This window comes from Myotis brandtii, unplaced genomic scaffold (genome assembly GCF_000412655.1).
Source record: "Myotis brandtii unplaced genomic scaffold, ASM41265v1 scaffold517, whole genome shotgun sequence".
NCBI lineage: Eukaryota > Metazoa > Chordata > Mammalia > Chiroptera > Vespertilionidae > Myotis > Myotis brandtii.
Window position 1 is genome coordinate 1,247,485 of NW_005369706.1, and position 1,383 is coordinate 1,248,867.

The window sequence follows — 1,383 nt, forward strand, 5'->3', positions numbered from 1 at the left end:
GGCCAGACAACCAGTCCCCCGACAATGTATCCTATTTGTTTAAGAGAGGTAAACAATGGTGTGTTCTGGATTCAAGGAAAAGCTACGAAGCCATTGATAAAAATAGAAATTTTTATTCTGCAGAGGAAAATAGATACTATATCGGTGGAGGCGAGGAGCCGCTAATAGCTACAGTGGAAGGAAATGCTGATTCCAGTAGGCAAAGGCATCTTTGAAAAATTGGGGAGAGGAGAAGAGGGATCAGAAAAGGCTGAAGGGCAAAAAAGGAGAAGAGTGGAGAGGGATTTGGTTGGGGGTGGAAGTGGTCTCTGCAAACCAGGCTGGAACCCAGCACAATAAATAGTTTTATTTACAACAACCAAATTCGTGGCTTTGTATCCACGTTTCAGTGCAAATTATTTACACACTGATGAGGAGGCAGGACAGGAAAGGGTAGGAGGTGGCCGAGGGAGGCATGGCTCACAGCTGTTCAATGGCTCCATGACTGCGGCTGGAAGAATGGGGGTGTTTCTGCTGGGTCCCCCAACTTCATTTTCCATATCACCACAGCTGCAGCTGCCCTTTCACCCCGGCACCTCCTGCTTCAGCTGTAGGTGGGGAGGAGAAAGGCCCTGATGCCCATGTGAGTGTTCAGGGTCTGCACCCTTGGCAGGGGCGTGTAGGCATTGGGAGAAAACGCAGTTAAAATGGGAGGGAGAGAGGCAGGGAGGTCGACGGCGTGGTATCCGTCTAGAGCTGACTCGCCATGGGGGAGGGGACGAATCCTTCTCTTACCTCCTAGCCAAGCAGGGGGCAGTGCAATGGGGTCTCCCGCGGAGAGGGAGGGAGGTAGGTCAGGGCAGGTCCATCAGGATGGCAAGAAGGTTCCTACCGCCCCAGGCAAGTGGTTTCAGGAGTCCCCAGGTAGGAGGAGGAAACGTAAGAATCTCGGGGATGTGAATGGACAGACTGGGTGAGTGCGTATCAGGGTCTTAGGTGCCAGCGAATCTGCGGGGGGAGGGGGGGCGTTGAGGAGAATGCTCCGGGGGGCGAGTCCAGGCAGCGAGTCACAGACACTCGTGCAGGACGCGCGTGTGCGTGCAGTTGCGGCAGCTGACGTGGCAGCACCAGTGGAAGGTGCAGTTGCAGCGCTCAGTGACGCGCTGCGTGCGTGTGCGGTGGCCCCGGCCACAGCAGAGCAGCTCACAGCCGTCCAGCGCGGGCGACGAGCTATTGCAGGCGCGCCCCGCAGTGCCCGCTGTACCCAAGCGTCCGCTGTAGGTGCAGAAGTTGGGCGATTTCTCGAAATAGACGAGGTCATGGGGTGAAGGCGGCTTGTGCGCAGGGTCTTCCGGCTCAAGGCGGAGCAGTTCCGCCCGCGAGGCACGGTTGCTGCCGCGGTTG

The 1,383-nt window shown here is 56.7% G+C and overlaps 1 protein-coding gene across 1 annotated transcript in view; it reads right to left on the reverse strand.

Annotated features, from left to right (window-relative positions):
* Positions 1 to 995: 995 nt before the first annotated feature.
* Positions 996 to 1,383, reverse strand: part of WNT1 (wingless-type MMTV integration site family, member 1) — a 3,196-nt gene continuing 2,808 nt past the window's right edge. Inside the window, exon 5 of the mRNA XM_005877349.1 lies at positions 996 to 1,383. This exon is cut by the window's right edge and continues 26 nt beyond it. Coding sequence (XP_005877411.1) covers positions 1,047 to 1,383 — 337 coding nt within the window. The 3' untranslated portion in view covers positions 996 to 1,046.